We start from the raw sequence: 18,702 nt of genomic DNA, 5'->3' as shown, positions 1-18,702 counted from the left end.
TGTATTTGTTGCATTTAAATCTACTTATCTATGACAGAGAGCCCAGTATTATCAGTACTGTAACTGTAATAATACTTATTGCATGGCAGCAGAGCTCTGCTATCTTTATTGTTGCACTATCTTCAGATTGGAGAGTTTCAAGGTACATGTGGATATTATCTAACCAGGACATGTTTAAGCACATCTCTTGATAACAAGAATAGGTTGCAGCTCAGCACAGATAATTGCTGTGTTATTGCATACGATATCATACTGTAAATCCACATCATCGTGTCCATTTGGATGCACGTTACTGAGAGTCAAGAAGAGTTAGGCTACATCCACTGATGGGGGAAAGGATATAGCCTACATACACGACATTCCTGGAAGTGATTCACCAAATAACATGAAATGTACCATGAAATCACAGTCAAGCTGCTGAATTTTCCTTCAATGACTTTATTACACCTGCACATATACGTATGAGTGCAATTCAAATCCACCAAAAATGATCTCACAGTTCAGACAGTCTCATTTCCTTGACAAGGAGGTTTGAAATTGAAAAGGCATGTTGAAAATACTAGTTTGAGCTGTTCTCATGAAAGTGAAAAGAGACCTGGTGGGTAAAGAAAGGTAAAGCTACTCAAGCGAACCCAGAGAGGCCTACACCTGTTTTTCAGATCCACACAACAGATGAGAAGCAGGGAGTGTGCTCTACGCACACAGCGTTATCACTCTGCCAGCCGTGAAAGGCATGTTGGATGGCTCTTATCTGGAGCTCAGTGATAACTCTCATGTGCACAAAATGATTCACTACCTGCAGCTTGTGGGTGACGAAAGCTGCCACCATATACGCCACCTGCCTCCAGATCAGCCAATAGCAAAATTCAATTGCAATAGCCAGGTTTCAACCTGTAGAGGCCAGTCGCTATGCATATTTATTTATGGTTTTGGGGTTTAGTTACTCTTACACACGCCAACACAATATAGTAGCAGCTCAGCACCTGTTTTCATTTCCCATCATTCTTTAACATCATGAGATAATGGTCTCCCTCTTCCATAAGTTTCTCCATAACCTCGTAGTTACATGTAAGTGGTTTCTTGGCTGCAGGACTTGCGTAATATGCAAAGATACAACTGGGATTTTTTTCAGTCACTTGGGTTATTGGTTAGCTCTCACATTTCCTTAAAGAGCTTGACCTTTAGTGACCCCATTACTCATTTTATGTCTAAATTCAGATCAGTATCTGCAGTGTTCCGCAGGGAAGGGGTGCAAAAATCGGTATTGCTTACAAATATGTCAGTATAGGAACAAATTTTTAAATTATGCCCAATGTAGGCCTATAGTGGTGTATTATATCATATTTACATGAATTTGATCATCTAATCCTATAGTGTTGATAGATTTTTATTATTAGTTCTAATCTAATTTTATTGTCTTCTTCTGTTAAATTAAGGAGCCAATTCTATTCATTTCTAAAACCTTTTGTGATGAGTGAAGGGAGCAGATGTCTCCCCTATTGGTGTTTACAAAAGCTTGTTTTCACTTGAAGCAGCATTGTGACAGTCATCATCCTACAGGATGGAGACACCAGCTGTACAAAAAAAAATATAGGAAAAAATGTTTGCCAGTGTTATGTCATAAAAAAGGCACTATTTTTGATGTGAATTAATCTGTGCTCATCTCCTTGAGTGACTGCAGACACCTGGAAACAGACTGCATTTGTACCAAGCATCACTGTTTTAGTAGGTCAACTCCACTGATGGAAACATAACAGTGCACAGTGCTACTGCAATGAAATGATATTAGTATCAGTTGTATTGACCACAGAAATGATTGGATTTTGGCTCTCACCAGAAACTTTAATATCTTTCCTCCCTTGTGTTAATAAAGGCTGTAGAGAAGATTACAGCCTTTGATTTTTCCCCTCTAAATTTTAATTTAGTTTGTGTTTGTGTCCTACCTGAGATTTGAAGACACAAAAAGACAGTACCACTTTCTAATAAGACAATACTTTATAGAAGGTTGTAACAAATGGGTTTTTCATGGTTACAAATCAGTTAATTCTTTATAGATCAGTTATAAGTGAGCATTAATTGTATATTTGTTATGAGATGTGAAAATTACATTTTGCCAGCGTATATTCTCCTGCAGCGTAGCTTGCTTTGTCATTTTATCTTCCTCTTAAATTCATCAGAACAATATAACTACTTGCCTCCAGGAAAATATGGATGTTAATAAATAATGTTTCTGATAAACTGAAGGATTAATTGTTCCTTTATGGGTTGAGAAAATTCTCCTACTTCTTAAGCTAAATAAACTATTTAAATCCGCCCTTGGATCAGCTGGAAGATGCATCATCACAAAGCTGACAACAGGCCTGTCTGTACTCATGAAAAGTTGACTTTTTAGAGATACATGGTTCTCACAGGACAGTAAAGTAGTTCAAATTAGCTCAACCTTAAACATCTACAGCAGCAAAATGCAACATTCACATTATTGCAGCAGAAATATTAATCCAGAAACATCATATATAATAGGAAAACACTGAAAGGGGCCATTTAACTGCAGAATGAGTACTTTTACTTTTGATACTTTAAGTACATTTTGCTGATATACATATTTTTACTTAAGTAAAGTTTTGAATGCATGACTTTTACTTGTAGTGGAGTATTTTCACAGTTTGGTATTAGTACTCATGTAAAGGATCTGAATACTTCTTCCACCACTGTCTGAGCGTGTAGAATTGAGTCCACTGGGGTAACAGGATACATCCCATTACCATCCGCCTACACACGTGTGCATGTTTGTATGAGCACAGTCACAAAAGCACAGCTATAACACAGATAAATACAGATTCTCTCAACCACCCTGAATTGTTTTGTCCTGCTCTGCCATCAGCTGGTGGAGGATCGCTATAACATCCTGACACAGTACAGCCTCTGCTTTGTCCACAGAGGGCCCATATCTGACAAAGGGAAAGGAGAGCTGCTAGCCCTCTTAATTAAAGGCAATTACAAACCCAACAGCAATGCTGGTGCTCAAAGCGGTAGACCCCTCTCTCTCTCGAGACTACTTTCACCTGGTAAAATATCATTAACACAAAGACAGATGTGGACAGTGTGTCTATTTGACCCAACTGTTTAACGTAGATCTTTTTCATAAGACAGCAATCTAAAGCACGGAAAAGTGGCAAATACATCCAAACAACATTAAAACTGTCTGCATTTTAACAGTTAAGAATTCTCCTACAAAAGAATTAAGTAAGAGACCTTTTTCTATATTTGTATTTAATTCATGAGTGTGGGTGAATATCTTCTACATTTAAGATTTGCCACTTTGCCCTTCATAATGTGTAGACTGACGACATATTTCAGGACATGGTAATGTTTGCATTAAGCTTTTACAGCTGATGATGATGGAAGAATGATGGAAGTTGAGCCAAGTCTGACCTGCAGAGTTGAGCCTGAAAAGCTGAATCTGACATGTACTAAAATAACCACTATTCTGAGGATAAACCATTTAAATTTAGGTCACAAATTTTGTCACACATTTGGTAACTTTGGTAATCAGAAGAAGAAAACGCAGGATGACAGTGAGGAGTACGTGTGTCCGATGGATGTGGAGATGCCAAAGGGACGAAGCTTTCAGAAAAAGGCTTTGAGCTCCAAATCTGCAAAGATGACCTTGACCGGCCAGAACAGTTGAGCTTGTTCTTCAGAGGGCCTATTGAATGATGATTTTATATCTCTTAAAACGTTTATTTTGTGTACATTGTCACAAGCGTTGCTTGGAAGGTGACTTTAATCATGAGATATTTACTCAGCAGAAGTTATCTGGTCAACTTAAGTTTCAATATTCTGTTGTGGCTCTCAGTTTATTGAGTTTGAAAGCTGCTTCTTGTTTCACAGATGAAGGACTCTGAGGGAACTATGAGGCAGATTAGAGCTTTTTCTCTGAGGGCATTCAAAACCTGAGAACCTAAGAATCTAAAGCCTGACCAGGACACACAGCACATTATACTCACTGATACTATTGTTTCATAAGCTTTTTGTTGTGAAGTTAAATTGTGCCTTTTACCAGAGCATGCTGAAAGATGAATTCTTCTAAGAGATTTCAAATTAACCGAACCCCAGTGTAACAGATGAGCACCATGATCCTGCTGTGAATGAAGCTCTGTGCCAATCCTCTCCACTCGCACACGGACTTGTCTCAACAAGAATGCTCCCACATTTCTTTTTAGTGTTACATTCAAAGACGAGCCAAAATACAGTGTCTTTCTTTTTTCAGTTTCAAACGATGGTGTTGAGAAAGCCTACAGTTCTGTAGCCACTATTACTCCTGAACCTGAACTCCATTACTGTCGTCTGATGACAGAGTGGGGAACACCACTGCTTACCTGCCAGCTGGTTTCTGGAGATATTTTGTACTTTCTAGTGGCATCTTTCTATTTATGATAGAACAGAAGTGTCAACCAGCAGACAAAAAGGCATCTAAAATATGCCAATATATTATTTTAATATATGTCTTAAAATTGCCTTCTGACTGTAGATATATTGAAAAAAAGAGCTGGACTTCATTCAGAAAGTGAGACCATATTGTCAGTGCCTAAATTTTATGGTGTAATAGTCACAAAAACTAGAAAATCTTTGATACCCACAGACTTGTGTGCAGTATACAGTAAAGGACACTCTAACACAGAGAGAATGGGGGCCTGGCCTTTCATGGGACCCAGACCTGACAAAAAAATCTAATGCAACTTGTTCCAAAACATGTTAACTTTGAGGGGAGAAACCCAAATATACCCAAAGGTTCTGAAGGTTGTTTTTTTAGAGTTACATAATTTATCACACTTCATATAATCATTTAACTGAAGCAGAAATTTTGAAATGGGCGGCACAGGAAATGGTTTGTACCCCTTGTGCATTGTTTGAAATTTTGCAGAGTGCTCTGTAGAAAACATAATAGTATAACAATATGAACACACAGAGCCTTTTGATTTTCTAACATACAATATCAATTGCAAAGGTAAACAATGAGCTAAAACAGAGTTTTGCTGGTGGTTTCTGAAGTTCCAGTTCAGGGTTCTCCCGACTTTGGTCAGCTGTAAAGAAAAAACAAAACATTTTAGGACAAGCCTTGCTCAAGTTATTACATACATACTTAGATGACTGTTCAGTGTCTTATTGAATTCCTCTTTCTGCACACACTCAATCACTATTTCTCCCTCCTTTCTAGCCAGTGTGGGCCTCTGCACTAGGGTCCTCTCGGTCTAGGGTTGGCGTCGACAGACATATGAACCTCGTCGAGGTGGTGTCGCCATCCTTCTCTGCAGAGAGGAGCTTCACTGGGAGGGCGTAACATGGTGGAGGTTCACACTATTCTCCCCCAGATCACAGTGCCTCTGTGCAGACACCCTGCCTGAGTCATGGTGCAGCAAAAAGAACACAGTTCTCACCAGAGCGTGGACCTTTAATTAAATTCAAGTTAATATAATTCAGTATAATTCAAGAGTAAGGGGAGGAGGTGGGGAAGAACTAGAGGAGGAGCTGGAAGAAGAGCTAGAGGAGGAGCTAGAAGAAGAGCTAGAGGAGGAGCTAGAAGAAGAAGAGCTATAGGAAGAGAGAGGGGATGAGCTGGAGGAGGAGCTAAGAGAAGATCTAGAGGGAGAGTTAGAAGAGCTACAGGAAGAGCAAGGGGATGAACTAATGGAGGAGCTAGTGGAGGATGAGCTACAGGAGGAGAGGCTAGGGGAGGGACTTTGGGAAGAACTAGGGGAGGAGGTAGGGAAAAAGCTGGAGGAGGCTCTAAAGGGGGTACAAGAAGCAGATCTTGGGGGGGACCTAGTGAAGGAGCCAGGTGGGGAGCCAGCTGAGGAGTGAGGTGGGGAGTCACTGTGGGAGGTTGGTGCTGGCATCTTACGGAGGATGAGCCATGGGCTGCTGGGCCAGTTGGAGTTTGGAATGAGGACAGTCGTCCACGTGTAGCGTTTGCCCATCTGAAGGTAAAAACAAATACAACCTTCAGACCATTGCTTCGCATCTTATTAACAGACCATGAATGGCTATACCATAATGACTTTCTGGAAAAGTCATCACGTCACATATTTAATTAAAAGAATCAGTACTTCAATGCCACAATCCTCGATTAAAAGTAAATGTAATGCATTGAATTATACACAAGCAAAAGTGTCGAAGTATTTGCAGTAAAAAATAGTAAAGTGCCAAATGTATGCATTTCTTTCACAGTGTTATTATTGCAGGAGGTCTTACATATGACGACATACGTTGCTGGTACAATCTGAAAGTACACATGGACACTGTTATTCTCTTATTATCACTTTACACACCATCAAGCCCATGAGCACACAGTCAGCACCAATGAAGTTCAAGTGTACAGAATACATACATAGATACACTATGTTATTTCTAATCCCACTTTGGTTTGGAAGCTTTATTACATCTTACAGATGTAGGACAGACAGTAGGCCTATGTGCAGAGCTTTTACAGAGCGAAGTTTCCGCCAGACTTTATTCAACAATATGCCAGTTTTAAGTTCTCTTGGTGTTACACACCTCCTACAACACCGTTGTTGACCCTAAATCAATTAATGGAAAAAGTTTGTCAACTCGGCACCATTTCATAGTCGGCACTTTTTCTAGAGAAATCTCTTTTTGCAGTTGTTTCACAGCGCTCAGCTGCTTGAATTGTGAATTGGTCAGGGCATGATGAGATAGAACTGACACGATGTTTTGTGTAAAATACTCGTAAATGAAAAATATCCCAAATATAAAAAAATAGTTAATTATGAGCATATATGCCATTAAAATAATAGGTATGAAATACTATTGTCACTGATTGCAGCACTTATGGCCTATATCGCCAAAAAGTAAAAAATAAATTAATATGGAAGCATTATTTTTCTTAGCTAGTATTCCTCAGCATGCTTGTTTTTTCAACAGTTTAAGATTTCGGGAAATACGGTCCTTATTAAACAAACCAAGAATGCAGCTTTTGGTTTCCTCATTCAAACTGTCAAACGTCAGATTAATTTACACTGAAAAGTGAAAATATTACTATATCAGTGAATTTTGGGGTTTTTGGAAGTCTCAACGGTAAAATACATAGAAAACAACATGGGTTTAAAAGGTGTACAAATCTTACATCTTCCATGAAAAAAGTCCTTTTGTCCATGACAGTAGGCCTCTAGTAAAGGTCCTGATGAAAAAGGTCGCTGGTTGGTGTTTTCTTTTCAAAGACAGTGGAAGTAGAAATCCGTGTTTCTCTGACCGTTAGAAGGTTTGTTTATGTTTAAATGATGAACATGTCTAAATGATGCACCTGGAGACAAAACATAGCAACGTCTGTTCTAACAGTCACGTCTCACCTGGAGAAGTTTTATCCAATCAATATAAAGATGTCCGGAGAAGGCCAGAGATCAAACCCATATTTACCTATAAACAGCTTTAAAATGTTGACTAGACAGGACTCGGGGGCGCAACAAAAGTGCCCTCTTGGATGAAAATAAATAAAACATGATAAAGCGCCCAATATGGTGGCCGAATGTGCAAGATTGATAGGTGATCTCAGCTGCAGCGACACGGCTGGTGCAATCCGTAATAGCAGGTAGCCGTTGCCATCACAACCGAAACTGAAAGTGTGTAGCACTCGTTAAAAGTATCTAGGTTAAAAGTATCTTAAAAGTATCTAGCCCTCGTTGCCGAAACATGGAGAGAAAAAGTAGGCTAAAAAAAGAAGAAGTGTGCAAAGATAATGAATTTCTTTAAGCAGTCTGCAGGTGACGATGAGGACAGTGGTGAAGAGGCAGAAACGCCAGAGAGGAGTGAGCAGGGAGGTGCTTTGTCATGCTTACATGCTATGTGCTGTGAACTAGCTAAGTGAACTAACTAAAGAACAACATGTTTTTGTTAACCTTGGGGTTTCAATGCTAGAGTCCCGCTGCGGGTTTGACCATTTTCAAAGTTTAACTAGTTTCTGTCCTGACCTGGCTCGTGAGCATGACAGAAACGGGAGAGACGCGGTTTTAAACGGAAACAATACTCAACAATACAAAACTAAAAAAAAAACTAAAAAAAAAAACATCCTGGCATGATGAGGTGTGTTGGTCAGTGTGTCAGCAGGTGAATGAGTGGTTAAGTGATGGATGGAGGTGTTGTGTAGAAACAAACACAAATAGACAACAAAAAGAGGGAACCACACACACCTCACACACACACCAGCAGGCTCTGCTAAAGCACGAGGGCCGTCACACTCAGACTCAGTGCACACACGTTTAGAGAAGTTTACGCTAAATTTCTAGTAGTGTTTAAAAAAAGTGGTAATCAACTTCGACTGTAAATGGGAAAACATGTAAATCTGATCATTTTCTTCTAGACTACTCATCACTTCTTTTTCGCATTTTAGCCTATAAGGCATGTGATATTTAATAGCCAGCCCAGCAATAAAAATGATTGTTATTAATGAGTCGTTGATCGACAAACATGTTGTGTCCCTTTGAATTTGGTGTATCAAACTGGGGCCGCATGGCAGCAAATTCCAGGCTGCTTTTTGTCGCCAGTCCGCCCCTGGTCCGACACTAAACGCTCGAAAACGCACCCAGCAGCAGATCCAGCAGTGCAGTATTGGAGTACACAGCCTTAGAAATCTGATAAGACACCAAGCTGTTGAGCAGCAGCGCCCCCTGCTGCTGCAGCCTCTGTCCTGCACCACTACACTACAGCCGCAGCAGCAGCAGCAGCAGCAGCGTCGTCTCTTCTGTCACCACCGGGACTGCATGTCCTGAAAGGCAGTGTATACAGCAATAAACCGTCACGCAGAAAGACCAACGAGCTGCAGACAAAATGGTGAGTCGACACTGGGCTTACATGTTCAGATTGTGTTTTTAATCTAGGCTATTTGTAGCAGGTGAAAAGCAGGCTGTCAGCCACTCTACGGAATAACTTTCATGTAACGTATAGCTATAATAGTTTCGCTGCAACAAGTTGCAACGGAGGCTGTCAGGTGTGTATGAAATGGATGCCGATGCTTGGTCATGTTATGTGATCAGATAAAGGCTCTGTATGTGATCTGTTACGACGTACGCAGCAGCCAACTGATAGAGGGCTGTGGCCTTTACTGCACGCCCCGCTCTGCCTCACTGTGACGTTCATAGCAAAGCCTTTAATATCAAGCTGCTGCTGTCGTATGACTGCAGAAACATCGCGTTGATATACTGTGTTAAATAAAGCACATAGTCCTGACATGTTTAATACAAATGTGGTGAATCTTGTTATTACTAGATTGTAGATTTTGATTCAAATACAAGAGATTGCGTCACAACCATACTCGTACAGGCAGGTGATTCATAATGGCTTAGGCCTATAATGAATTATTATTATGATATAAGGGCCTTTGATTGTCTGGACGTCCCAAAAGTGATATTTCTATAACCATTATGTGAGCTGAATGCATTTAATATGCTAGACATTGTGTTGGATCCTCGTTGGGGGGGGGTTATATTAAAAAGTATCAACATCTCTTATAATTCCTTCATCTAAAAAAAAAAAGGTCTTTAGCTTTACTTTTCATGCATACATCCTATTTATTACTGAATTTTAGGCCTCACTTGTATTTGTGATCTTAGAGGATTCCCCCTGAAATAAGTCTTAAACTCAGTGGTTATAACCCCTTAAACATTAAAATAACTGAGTGCTTGTTATTGGTCTGTTAAAGATCAAATTCAACATTTAACTCATTCCATGTATATTTCACCTTAATATCAAGAGTTTAAGGGAACTGAAGTTATGAAATGAAGACATTTTGTCTCCTTGTGATTGTGAAATGGTATAGCTCAGCCATTCAGCTGCAGCATCAGTGGTGACTCAGTAATTCCTGATCTGTTGCTTGGTTAGAAACCAGAAGGTAAAGTCTTTATGCAGTGCACTCACTCCTTCCTCCTAATCAGGCTGATGGATTCAGTTTACAACATGTCTTTCTTTTTATAACTCTACTTGGAATGAGCTCTGGTAGTGGACAAATAAATAGATGCATATGATGAATAAAATTAGCTTCTGCTGGTTGTAAATGGATGAATGTAACCCCTGTCACTCAACCCCACCACCAGGTGAACTTCACTGTGGATCAGATCCGTGCCATCATGGACAAGAAGTCCAACATCAGGAACATGTCTGTGATCGCCCACGTGGATCATGGGAAGTCCACTCTGACTGACTCGCTGGTGTCCAAGGCGGGGATCATTGCCTCATCCCGTGCCGGGGAGACGCGCTTCACTGACACGCGCAAAGACGAGCAGGAGCGCTGCATCACCATCAAATCAACGTATGTGGTTCGGAGAAGTGGGTTTACAAACAGCTCTGTGTGCAGCCTATTAAAGGTCATGAAAACTTCTTGACTATTTCTCCATTACAGTAAATATTCGTGACTAAATAAGCAACAATTCAAGTTAAATTTGGGGAAGGACATATACTAATTAATTAGAGTTTAATCCTCAAAAGCTCTGCTATTCTGCTTCATCAGGACTGTGTGAGTGTAGTTTGATCAGATTAATTGACAACATAAGGTGACAACCCCACAACTGTCATCAGATTTTGATTCAGATGTTTCCAAATCCCGATTGGTGCACGGAAATGACATCATGTTTTTCCAAATGAGCCCCGTCCACTTCCAGCAAGTGCAAAGAGCGCAGAGAAAACAGCACAGACAGAAATCTCTCAACTGAAACAACCAAGACTGTTCTAACTTTGGCAGAAAATAGCCTGTTTATGTAGGACCACAACATTCACAGTAAGATGCTGATTAAGAAAAAAGGTTGTCAGGGCCTTTAAATTTCAAATCTACCTGTTGTTTTGTTCCAGGCGATTGCAGAGCATCGCTCACCTGAGCTTACTGGAAAACAGCAATTAAATATAAATGTGTGTGATTTGGTTCAAGTTCTTTCACATGAAGACACATTTGTATTACCTTTTTTTATATCAGCAAGAATATGTGTCCAGTAATGTGCCCAACATTTGCCCAGTGTTATATGGTGTCTGTAACACAACTTAGTTATTAATATGAAATACTTAAATGCTTCCATAGTTTCTGGTCTGACAGTATAATATTTGAGCCTTTACATGGCCACCTTTTCCACTTTCTAAAAGGCTGCTGGCTGTGCAGTTTTGCTGTCTGCTAATTTGGAAGAAGCCAGAGTACATACTAGGTTGATTCATAACCACAGTATTTGTTTTGTTTTGTTTATAGGTTGTTAATAGAATAATACTTCTCATTTAATTAAACAAAACGATCTCAGCAATATGTTTGTGAAGGCAGAATACATGTTTGTCCCTGGAAGTCCTTATTCTAGCCATGTTAATACCCCACTCAGGATGTTTCTGTCTGATTCCAGGAAATGCACCAGCACTGACATTGATTCACATCACTAAATATGAACTGAAATCATTCCAGTCAAGCCTGTTTTAGCATTTGAACTGGAAAGTCTCCACTCAGGATGTCTGCCCCATTTAAGTTAGAGGAGCATCAGACTCATCGTAGTGCGGTATTGTGATGACTCAGTTTATAAATTCATTCAGTTGAACTCATTTAATTCAACTTTATTTGATCCATCCTTCACTTAACATTTATTTTAATGTTGAAGTGCTAGAGATAAGTGAACAGTGAACATATCCCCAGCCTTTTCCTGTTCCCTCTCTGTTATTCAGGGCCATCTCTATGTACTATGAGCTTGCAGAAAACGACATGGCGTTTATCAAGCAGAGTAAAGACGGAAATGGCTTCCTCATCAACCTTATTGATTCTCCGGGTCACGTTGACTTCTCCTCTGAAGTCACTGCTGCCCTCAGGGTAACGGACGGAGCCCTGGTGGTGGTGGACTGTGTCTCAGGTAATTACAAAATGGGTGACACCCTCGCCTCCCCATCCTACACACATGCACTCTCGCTTTTCCCCCAGGCTCATCCGTTTGTTTCCTCTGACAGGTGTGTGTGTGCAGACTGAGACAGTACTGCGGCAGGCCATCGCTGAGCGCATCAAGCCGGTTCTGATGATGAACAAGATGGACCGGGCCCTACTTGAGCTGCAGCTGGAGCCAGATGAGCTCTTCCAGACCTTTCAGCGTATCCTGGAGAACGTCAACGTCATTATCTCCACCTATGGAGAAGAAGAGGGGGGACCCATGGGGAACATCATGGTGAGGCAGATGCTCAAACACCACTCAGAGACAAAGATATTCTAAAGTAGTTGGGAAATGTTGCTGTACATTTACTATAGCTGCAAGTTCAAACAATACTATACTATACTTTTTTTCCTCAGATTGACCCTGTTATTGGTACAGTCGGGTTCGGCTCTGGCCTCCATGGTTGGGCCTTCACCTTGAAGCAGTTTGCTGAGATGTATGTGGCTAAGTTCACAAAGGGAGATGTTCAGCTGGGAGCAGCAGAGAGGTGTAAGAAAGTGGAAGACATGATGAAGAAACTGTGGGGAGAAAGGTAAATGATGATGGCATGTCCAGACAGAAATATGCTTAACATACTGTAAAAGAGTAACTTAACACGAGGCTGAACAGCAGCGTTTCACTGCCCTCTCTGGTTGAAAGTTTCAAGTGTGGTGCATCTCTGGCCACACCCAGCATCACTGCCGGGTGTGCTCTTTTGCATCACTGTTGGGTGTGCTCTGCTGCATCTGTAACCACACCCAACAGTGATGTCACCATGTACAGACCACATCCTGGAGTACACTTCTACATCACTGCAGCAAAACCACAGGAGGTCGGCAAAAACAAAATTTTTCAGCTGGTGTTAAGTTGCTCTTTAAAATATTCTTGCGCACACCAAGAATTTTTCATAATTTTGAACTGGCATATATTGCACAATTAAGATATGATTATAAGGTAGATGTCAATCATTAGAGTGTCATGATGTTATGCGATATTTTATATGCACAGATATTTTGACCCAAATGCCGGCAAGTTCAGTAAGACTGCCACCGGTCCTGATGGCAAGAAACTTCCCCGCACCTTCTGCCAGCTCGTTTTGGACCCCATCTTTAAGGTGAATGGAGAAAAATTTCTTAAACCTACGATTTATGTGTTAACTAAGGACTTAATGTTTTCGATGATCATCATATGTCTCTGTATTGTTAAAATGTATTTAAGGAGCGTATATTTCTGACCTTGGCATCTCCTAGTGGTAGCACCAAAAAAGACGTAGTGGTAGAAAGCAATTGCATACAACCTGGAGGACACTAAGATGAATGGGCTGAAAGCAACCTACTGACTGCACCCATTTTCGCCAGTATTGTCTGATTTCTCTGCAAACAAAACAAAACTTATGCCATCAGAATAATTTGAAAGATCACATAAAATTGTACACATAAGGGGCTTTTTAAAAAAAAGGTTACGGATGGCTTTAAGGCGATGCCTTTGGGCTCGAGTTTGATACCTTCTTTTTGCCCTCTCTCACTGTCCTCCTAGGTGTTTGATGCCATCATGAATTTCAAGAAGGACGAGACAGCCAAACTAATTGAGAAGCTGGACGTCAAACTAGACTCAGAGGACAAGGAGAAAGAGGGGAAGCCCCTGCTGAAGGCCGTGATGCGTCGCTGGCTGCCTGCCGGAGAGGCCCTGCTCCAGATGATCACCATCCACCTGCCCTCCCCCGTCACTGCACAGAAATACCGCTGTGAGCTGCTTTATGAAGGGCCGGGAGACGACGAGGCTGCAATGGGTCAGTGGAACATTTTCACAGCACCACACACCTTCACCCTCTGGAGATGACATCACTCGATATAGAACATTTTGATGATGTGGTTTCATAAAATAATTACCAAATGTATTTATTTTGGCTATATATATACTATATTCAGGGCTTACCGTCTCTGCTGTCTTCTCAGGTATTAAGAACTGCGATCCTAAGGCTCCTCTGATGATGTACATTTCCAAGATGGTCCCAACCACTGACAAAGGTCGTTTCTACGCCTTTGGCCGTGTGTTCTCTGGCTGTGTGTCCACTGGCCTGAAGGTGCGCATCATGGGGCCAAACTTCACCCCTGGCAAGAAGGAGGACCTTTACATTAAACCCATCCAGAGGTGAGCATGTTCATGTACAAACCACTACACAGAGACCTGAGATGGTAGGAGAACAAAGAACATGAGTTTTAAATTCATGCTTCTCTTCTCACACTTTTGTTTTCATGTATTTGTTGTCAACTTTTTATAACCATGTCCTTCTTCCCCTCCTTCCAGAACCATTCTGATGATGGGCCGGTATGTGGAGCCTATTGAGGATGTCCCATGTGGCAACATCGTGGGTCTTGTTGGAGTAGACCAGTACCTTATTAAGACAGGGACCATTACCACCTATGAACAAGTAGCGTATTGCTTTTTTTCTCCTGTATGGACATACACTGTAGATTGGTTATTTATACTGAGTTATTGCTTGCTGTTTACATAATTCTTCCTGTTACAACAACACAAATAGAACAAGTATTTTAGCTTGGTGACTCTGGCTCTGTCCACAGGCCCACAACATGAGGGTGATGAAGTTCAGTGTGAGCCCTGTGGTTAGAGTTGCCGTGGAGGCCAAGAACCCCGCTGACCTGCCCAAGCTGGTGGAGGGACTGAAGCGTCTGGCCAAGTCTGACCCCATGGTGCAGTGCATCATCGAGGAGTCCGGGGAGCACATCATCGCTGGAGCGGGAGAGCTGCACCTGGAGATCTGCCTGAAGGACCTGGAGGAAGACCACGCTTGCATTCCACTGAAGGTGAGTCAAGGAGAACAGAGATTATTCTATAAAATGCTGGCTAGGTGCCGGACAAGTCTCTGTTGAAAAGCTAAATTAAAAAGTAATAAGAAATGAGGATTTATTCACAAGAGTTCGATGAAGCGAAAAACACATCAAGCTTCTACATTCACTTGTTTATTGGATGTTTGGTGCAAAAAACTCTCTTATCTCATGTAATTAAAAATAATCTATTGAGACTGAACCCCCCAATTTAAACAGACTGCTTGATTAAAGTACCAAAACTTAAAAAGGCTTTATTATCATGACTACATTATTTTTTTTAAAAGACAATCATTTATAGAGATTTGGTGTGAGGTGATAGAATTGGTTTAATCTTAGACTGAGTGTGTTTAAAATATTAAACTAAGAGCTTTATATAGCTTTAGTTTACTTGTGGTGCTTGCAAACTGTATGAATGTGTATAGTAAGGCGGTCCTTAGGGCTTATGGGGTCCCATTGGATCAGCCATTAAAACACCCATTTCACAAATTCATCACTGATAGAGGAACTTCCAGGGGCTTTGTCTCTGCTTTTTATACTTACCTACTTAAGTCCTCTTGATGTCCCAGAATTGAGACCTGATTTTGATTGGGATTCAGTCTGGGCTAATGTTCTGCTGGCCTCTCGTAATCCTGATCACCAACAAATCCACCTGAACTGTGCTCATAGAACCTACCTTACTCCCAGAAGGCTGCATTTGATGGGTCTCCTGGCTGATCCCCAATGTGCCCTGTGGTCCCTGGGGGCTCCTGGTATATTCTTCCATATGTTCTGGGAATGCCTGCCTGTTGCTTTTTAATTTTTCACTTTGCTCTTATTGTTTTTTGGCTGTTAAGTGCTGTGGCTTGTGTTATATTGGTTATCACTGTACATTGTCTTTTTCCAATATTATGAATAAATAAAACATTTATCAAAAAAAAGAGAGACAAAATACAGCAAATGCGCATTTGATCCTCATATTGTTGCATCACCACCCATACTCCCTAAATTTTGACTCCCTTTTCCTTCATCTCTCTCTCCAGAAATCTGACCCAGTCGTATCTTACAGAGAGACAGTGATGGAAGAATCAAACCAGATGTGTCTGTCCAAGTCCCCCAACAAGCACAATCGTCTCTTCATGAAGTCCCGTCCTTTCCCCGACGGCCTGGCAGAAGACATCGAGAAGGGGGAGGTCACCGCTCGGCAGGAGCTCAAGGCTCGTGCACGTTACCTCGCCGACAAGTATGAGTGGGAGGTGACAGAAGCCAGGAAGATCTGGTGCTTCGGTCCTGACGGAACCGGGCCCAACCTGCTGATAGACATGACAAAGGGGGTTCAGTACCTCAATGAGATCAAGGACAGCGTGGTGGCTGGTTTCCAGTGGGCGACTAAAGAGGTGGGCAGCAGTTATCTGTGACTGCAAGTACATTTTAAGTAGCTCTGTGTAATCAGCTGCGCCATTGTTCAGATTTTTTGACGTGCATTTGTGATATCCTACTTCATCCTGCAGGGTGCTCTATGTGAGGAGAATATGCGCGCTGTTCGTTTTGACATTCATGACGTGACACTGCACGCAGACGCTATCCACCGCGGTGGAGGACAGATAATTCCCACAGCTCGTAGGGTCCTGTACGCCTGCCAGCTCAGCGCTCAGCCACGACTAATGGAGCCAGTATACCTGGTGGAGATACAGGTGTGTATGGAGGCATATTACCTCCAAAATAAATCCTTAAAACAAATCTGTGAAATGCATCTAATCGTAAATGACCCAAAATCATTTGTAACATTCAAGTTTCTGTTGTAAATCCGAATTGATATCTATATAGACTAAACTTGATCATGTTTCTGACTTTGTGTGGATTTATTTAAGCCTACAACTCCAAGGCAAAACAACAGCAAAGGAAAATGTCACCATTTTGAGTGTAAAACTTTTATAGATCTACAGAAGTTTTGCAGATTTACAGAAACGACTTCAAGATTTCAAATTAGTTTTTTATGACTGTACCGTATCAGGATTATATTATCTCTGTGCCACTTTGCTCATCATCAGTATTATGTTTGACAACTCTCTGATGCCAGTTCACACTACATGTCTGACTGATGTGCCTCTTGTCCGTGCAGTGCCCAGAGCAGGTGGTCGGTGGGATCTATGGTGTGTTGAACAGGAAACGAGGTCACGTGTTTGAGGAATCCCAAGTGATGGGCACTCCTATATTTGTGGTGAAAGCCTACCTGCCTGTCAACGAGTCCTTTGGTGAGTATGTGTTTTATTCTGTACTGTGCCATGTCTTTCGTTGTGGGATCTAACTCTTACTGTAGTGTCATGATAAATATGACACTGCAGTTACTACTACAATTTCAATGCTATGCTAATATGTTAAGTTTTAGAATAATTAATTTTATTTATTTGGTTACTCATTTTAGAAGAGTACTCATATGGAGAGACTACTAGAAAGGTCTAAAGATTAGGATAAATTAGGATCATTGAAGCTTCTGTACGTGAAGATCCACATCAGTGTCTTTATTTTATAAATGTTGAAAATGATGTGAAGCTCTTGTACAACTCAGCTATACAGATTTTTAAAGGGATGGCTGAAAATTAGAGCATGTTTAAAGGGAATTTTACAGAGGGCACTAAACTACTTCATGCCGAAAAGTTTAAAATATGTTAACTAATTCCATTCTAATATACGTTTTCATAGATTAGCAATAGGATCAGGTTCACAGGGGGTTAGACATTCATATACTTATTCCTGGCAGAGAAGAATATTCCACTTTTTAAAACATTATTATTTATCTGTATTTATTCCCTGCAGGGTTCACAGCTGACCTGCGCAGTAACACTGGAGGCCAGGCCTTTCCTCAGTGTATGTTTGACCACTGGCAGATTCTCCAGGGAGACCCCAGTGACCCCGCCACCAGACCCTTCCAGGTTGTCGCTGAAATTAGGAAACGCAAAGGTCTGAAAGAGGGCATTCCTTCCCTCGACAACTACTTGGACAAACTGTAAACACCGTCCTTGGATTATAAAATACCAAATAAATCTCTAAACCCTACCCCGTGGGCACTTTAAAAGTTTTGCACAGTCTTAAAGATACATCGCACAAATTGTTTTGACTTTGAGTCCGGAGCAGAAACAAAGCATAAGCTTTTGTTGTAGGCTAGTGAAAGCTACAATGCTTTTTTTCATTTCACAGCTACAGTACACCAAGTGCCTAGGGTGAGGGTTTTGGGGAACAATTGGATCAAAGCAGTTTTACTCCTTGTTTCTTCTTTTCCTCCACATCATCCCCCACCCCCACCCCCACCCCCCTCTCATCTGGCAAGATAGGCCTATACAGTGCACTGTGATACTGCTGCAATAATGCATATTTAGATGGATAATGGCCAGATAAAACCATGGAAACCACAATGTGTTACAGAAGTCAAACTACCTGGATCAGACCTTTGTTCAGTTGATGTAATTGATTAAAACATTAAACTCATGATGAAAATGTGACTCCTGAAATTCTGTTATTTCTCTGGTGGGCTGAAGGGAATAGTTCGATATTTTGGGAAATGCACTGGGTGAATATAACCAAAGACTAAGGTTAGCTTAGCTTAGCACAAACACAGAAAACGGGGAAACCATACAATTATTTTTTGGTTTTTAAACATAGTGATAATTGCACTTCACAGTTACCCAGAGCCCAAAGTGACATCTTCACAATGCTTGTTTTGTTTAACCAATAGTACAAACATCAAAATTATTAAAAATAAATTAAAATAATTGAAAGGAAAAGCAGTTGAGTGAAGCTGGAACCATGAAATGTTTTTACATGAAAAATGACAAAACAAATATCAAAATAGTTGCCAAGTCATTTTCTGTCAGTCAACTAACTGTTTCAGCTGTACTTGTATAAACTGTTGGGTAGACAACAAGACATCATATTTTATAAGCTCTTCA

General features: G+C 41.0%; 2 protein-coding genes across 4 annotated transcripts; one reads left to right on the top strand and one right to left on the bottom strand.

The window, feature by feature from the left end:
- Positions 1-5,407: 5,407 nt before the first annotated feature.
- Positions 5,408-7,448, bottom strand: LOC122886287 (uncharacterized protein DDB_G0271670-like). 2 transcript variants are annotated; one of them, XM_044218264.1, is made up of 3 exons: positions 7,145-7,448; positions 6,253-6,280; positions 5,408-5,978 (listed from the first exon to the last, which is right to left on the bottom strand). In XM_044218264.1, exons 2-3 carry the CDS (start codon positions 6,262-6,264, stop codon positions 5,478-5,480), a joined length of 513 nt encoding a protein of 170 aa, XP_044074199.1. In that variant the 5' UTR covers positions 6,265-6,280; positions 7,145-7,448; the 3' UTR covers positions 5,408-5,477. The 2 variants fall into 2 exon arrangements, with proteins under 2 accessions (XP_044074199.1, XP_044074198.1); XM_044218263.1 differs by lacking the exon at positions 6,253-6,280 and having other exon boundaries at positions 5,409-5,978; positions 7,145-7,425.
- A 174-nt stretch (positions 7,449-7,622) lies between these two features.
- Positions 7,623-18,255, top strand: LOC122886273 (elongation factor 2). Of its 2 annotated transcripts, none has more exons than XM_044218232.1 (14): positions 7,623-8,844; positions 10,104-10,318; positions 11,698-11,879; positions 11,974-12,185; positions 12,308-12,483; positions 12,939-13,044; positions 13,467-13,719; positions 13,886-14,081; positions 14,238-14,361; positions 14,513-14,755; positions 15,799-16,152; positions 16,267-16,449; positions 16,878-17,010; positions 17,573-18,255. In XM_044218232.1, exons 1-14 carry the CDS (start codon positions 8,842-8,844, stop codon positions 17,764-17,766), a joined length of 2,574 nt encoding a protein of 857 aa, XP_044074167.1. In that variant the 5' UTR covers positions 7,623-8,841; the 3' UTR covers positions 17,767-18,255. The 2 variants fall into 2 exon arrangements, with proteins under 2 accessions (XP_044074167.1, XP_044074168.1); XM_044218233.1 differs by lacking the exon at positions 7,623-8,844 and adding an exon at positions 11,385-11,534 and having other exon boundaries at positions 10,180-10,318.
- Positions 18,256-18,702: the final 447 nt, after the last annotated feature.

The sequence above is a fragment of the Siniperca chuatsi genome, linkage group LG13, assembly GCF_020085105.1.
Source record: "Siniperca chuatsi isolate FFG_IHB_CAS linkage group LG13, ASM2008510v1, whole genome shotgun sequence".
Taxonomy (NCBI): domain Eukaryota; kingdom Metazoa; phylum Chordata; class Actinopteri; order Centrarchiformes; family Sinipercidae; genus Siniperca; species Siniperca chuatsi.
Note: the sequence above shows the minus strand (reverse complement) of the source record. Positions and strands in the feature narration are given on the sequence as shown.

Excerpts from the sequence above, each read along its gene's own strand:
- LOC122886273 (XM_044218232.1), top strand. Across the intron at positions 13,045-13,466 it reads TTTTGGACCCCATCTTTAAG|GTGTTTGATGCCATCATGAA; the intron begins GTGAATGGAGAA and ends CTGTCCTCCTAG. Across the intron at positions 14,362-14,512 it reads CCATTACCACCTATGAACAA|GCCCACAACATGAGGGTGAT; the intron begins GTAGCGTATTGC and ends CTCTGTCCACAG.
- LOC122886287 (XM_044218263.1), bottom strand. The coding sequence starts at position 7,174 with ATGGACAAAAGGACTTTTTTCATGGAAGAT. Across the intron at positions 5,979-7,144 it reads GGACTTTTTTCATGGAAGAT|ATGGGCAAACGCTACACGTG; the intron begins GTAAGATTTGTA and ends TTTTACCTTCAG.